The sequence below is a fragment of the Lolium perenne genome, chromosome 6 (genome assembly GCF_019359855.2).
Source record: "Lolium perenne isolate Kyuss_39 chromosome 6, Kyuss_2.0, whole genome shotgun sequence".
Taxonomy (NCBI): Eukaryota; Viridiplantae; Streptophyta; class Magnoliopsida; order Poales; family Poaceae; genus Lolium; species Lolium perenne.
In genome coordinates, this window is record NC_067249.2 from 85,439,139 (window position 1) to 85,442,927 (window position 3,789).

The 3,789-nt window shown below is 43.3% G+C and overlaps 1 protein-coding gene across 1 annotated transcript; it reads right to left on the reverse strand.

The window, feature by feature from the left end:
* Positions 1-441: 441 nt before the first annotated feature.
* On the reverse strand, positions 442-1,268 carry LOC139832450 (uncharacterized). Its single transcript, XM_071822214.1, has 2 exons — positions 694-1,268; positions 442-499 (listed from the first exon to the last, which is right to left on the reverse strand). Exons 1-2 carry the CDS (start codon positions 1,266-1,268, stop codon positions 442-444), a joined length of 633 nt encoding a protein of 210 aa, XP_071678315.1.
* Between the last annotated feature and the right edge of the window lie 2,521 nt (positions 1,269-3,789).

The window sequence follows — 3,789 nt, forward strand, 5'->3', positions numbered from 1 at the left end:
ATCAAATGGTAATATTATTAATAGCTCTACAATCAGTACACGTGCGTGAAAAACCATCTTTCTTAGGTACCAAGATAATAGGAACAGCACATGTACTAAGAGACTAACAGATGTAACCTTTATCTTGGAGAATCTGCATTTTTCGCTGAATCTCTTTAGTCTCTTCAGAATTGGTACGATATGGCGCACGGTTTGGATGCGAAGCTCCTGGAATCAAGTAAATTTGGTGTTCTATCCCACGAATAGGTGGTAATCCAGGTGGAACATCTTGTGGGAATGCATCAATGAATTCCTGCAAAAGGTTAGCAATTGCAGGTGGCAAAGAATGAGGAATATCCTCAAATGAAAACAAAACTTCTTAGCAAATGATAGGATATCATTGAGTAGTGTTCACATCAAGTTCAGCAATATCAGATTTGCTAGCAAGCAAACAAGGATTTTTCAAACGAATTTTAGCAGCATGGTTCGGATCAGATTTAGTATTAGTCTTATGTGGCACAAAATCTGCAGCAACAATCTGATTTTCACTCTTATGTTTCTCCTTGTTGTTTTACTGTACTAGCTCTAGCAAGATCATCTTTTACTATTTGTTTAGGTCTCATAGGTTTGAGACCAATTTTCTTTCTATCATGCATAAGAGAATAATGATTAGTTCTACCGTTATGGACATATTCTCTATCAAATTTCCAAGGTCTACCAAGTAACAAAGAACAAGCTTGCATAGGTACAACATCACAATTAACAAAATCAGAATATGTACCAATAGTAAAATGCACACGTGCAGTTCTTATTACCTTGATCTTGTGAGAGCTCTCAAACCATTGAATGTAATATGGATGTGTGAGTTGTCTTGTAGGGAGAGGAAGTTTCTCCACCATGTCAACGCTAGGCAGATTATTACAGCTCCCTCCATCAATGATGATCCTTATAGCTCGCTCTTTTACAACGCCTCTTGTTTGAAACAGATTGTGGCATTGATCATGCTCAGATTTGCTCAATTGCACGCTCAACACACGCTGTGCAACTAAGCTCATGTACTGATCAGCAGTGTCAGCTTCCATGACCTTCATCTCTCTCTCAGAATTAGAATTGGCGCTATCACGTGCAGCAATAAGGGCCAATGTATCTTCATCAAAGTCACTTGCAGAATCATATTCTCCATCTTCACGCACCAACATCACACGCTTGGTTCTGCATTCTCTCTCTATGTGTCCAAATCCCAAGCATTTGCGACATTGAATGTCGCGCGTCTTCCCCGTGGAGGCCATCAAAGATGAACTCCGAGGAGGACCAGCAGATGGTGATGGAGTAGCAGCCGGTGGTGCTCGTGATGCAGGCGCGGTGTACTTGGAGGTAGTAGGCGGTTGTGCAGCCCCACGAGATGGTGGTGCTGATTGTCGCGGCGACCATGATGATGTACGACCTGCAGAAACATTAGCTCTTCTCCATGGTGGTTGACGATCCTGCACTTCACGTTCAGCTTTGCAAGCAAGATGAAACAAGCGAGTAATAGTGTTGTACTCCTTATAATAAAAAATATACTGAATCTCTTTATTCAAACTACCAAAGAAACATGCAAGCATAGCCTCATTATCCTCTACAATATCACAGCGAATCATGCCAGTTTGCAATTCTTGATAATAGTCTTCCACAGAATTTTTTCCTTGTTCTAAGCGAGACAATTTTTTTTAGCAAATCACGTTGATAATGTGGAGGAACAAAACGAGTACGCATAGCTATTTTTAAACCAACCCAAGTAGTAGAAATATTAGCATGATGTGCTCTACAATGTTCAGACCACCAAATAGATGCAAAATCTATAAACTCACAAGTAGCAGCACTGACATGCAAGTGATCAGGGTATTTTAAACATGCAAAGCGTTGTTCTACTTCCAATTATCATGTAAGATATGCATCAGGATTATATCTACCCGCAAATGGCAGAATATTCAATTTAAGTTTTGCAACATGATCATCATCACGTACCAGCCGTGGAGGTGGGCGAGCGTTGCGGTTCAGTTGCCGTGGATGACCAACGGCAGGTTGTTCGACTTCCTCACCGTCCAGCATGTTCTCATCTACCATCTCATCCTCATTCCCTTCATAGTCTTCGTATCCTTCATCAGAAGGCGCGTTATGTGCGGCTGCTGCAGCAGGAGCGGTACCCGCAAGTACATCCGCACGAGGAACGCAGCGCGCGCGTCGTCGCACGTTGTCGCGAGGTGGTGGCAACCGAGTCAAGCGCTCCTGGAACTTGGCGTCGAGCTTGGAGTTGAAAGATGTCTCGAGACCATCCAGCTTGTCCAGCGCGTCGGTGATTTTGGCGTCCACATCACCAATACGCGCATCGACGTCGCGTGCATGCCCACCCAAAAGGTGGGTGAAGTGAGCATGCAACTCTTCACTCGTCATCTTGGCCGGGTCAACAGCAGCCGGATCATCATGTCCTGTCATGATTAATACTCAAAAAGCACAAATGTATATGCCTTCAAACTACGGAATATGGTGGTTCACGCGCAATTTGTCAAGAAAAATACAAAGCTCTTACAAGTTCTTACGAAACAGGAGGAAGTCGATATGGCAACCAACAAGTATGTGGTAGGTGTATATGGCAGTGGCGGAAGGATATGGCAGGTGTATATGGCGATGACGGCGGTGATCTGCGTATGGTGTGAGTGATGGTGGCGTGACTAATATGACTAGAACTCAAAACTCTAAAGGAACTACTCTAAGACCAGCAACTCGACACAAATATGCAGACACAAATTCAACTATGCAAAACTGAAAAGACAATGCAAGACGTGGTAGGGGGTTTATGGGACGATGATCTAAAACCCTAACAGTATTTTTGGCTTTTTCGTGGTTAATGGGTATGATGGCAGATGCAATCTATACGAGGAAAACAGTAAATCTCACCGAGCAACCTGAAATAAGATACCACTTGATAGGGCAAAGGAGGCCGATCTTTCGATGAGAGTATGATAGCGTCGATTTGTTGGTGGAGTTCGTGCTTGACGATCCGACTACACGTGCAAAGCTCGTGCGCCAATGCAATCGCTAGGACAATCTCCGGCAGTTACTGATCTTGCGGATGCATGATCAGCCTGACCAGCGAGGGTCTTAATTCCTACCTGAAATCGAGAACAAGTAAGAACTAATATTGCAATCAGAATATTGCAGATGAAAGATGAAAACTTTATTGAATAAGGTGGGATTCCGAATGGTCGGTCTTGTTCTGGGCGTTGGCCTCAAAAGAAGTACACGAGAGTTGCAGCAATGGCTAACTTTTAGTCTAATCAAAATCCGAGTCTAAACGTGACGGCTATGGGGGTATTTAGAGGAGGAAAAGGTGGGGTTTCGGCCAGCCATACATATGGTGGCCGAGCCAAACCCTAGAAAGCCTTTCCCCTTCAATACAGACTCTAAAAAGTGGCTGACGTGATTCCTGCGAAAATTACATGGGCCTGGCCCAAAACTAAAGGTGATGCATCACCATATTATGCTATGGACGAAATTATGAAGTGTGAAACTCTATATTTCATCCATGTCTTCATCTCTTCTTATGGTGGCTTCAAAATTCTGAAATCTCCACTTGTGGCGTCATCTTCAATCCTCAAATATTTGCTGCCATCTCCTCCATGTGTGATCATGCTCCAATGCTTATCCTCCTCATCCATGCTTGGTCCATCATTCCTAAGAGTAACAAACATATCTGATTTAGGCAGCATCATATCCTCATGTATGTGAGGAATAGTTCCAAGAAACGAAAGTACCTGATGGTTAAGTATT

What these genes read in the sequence shown, in the direction of transcription:
- LOC139832450 (XM_071822214.1), bottom strand. Translation starts at nt 1,268, where the DNA reads ATGGCCTCCACGGGGAAGACGCGCGACATTCAATGTCGCAAATGCTTG. An exon ending in TGTTCTTTGTTACTTGGTAG is followed by an intron (nt 500 to 693) that starts ACCTTGGAAATT and finishes GCTGCAGATTTT; the next exon opens with GTGCCACATAAGACTAATAC.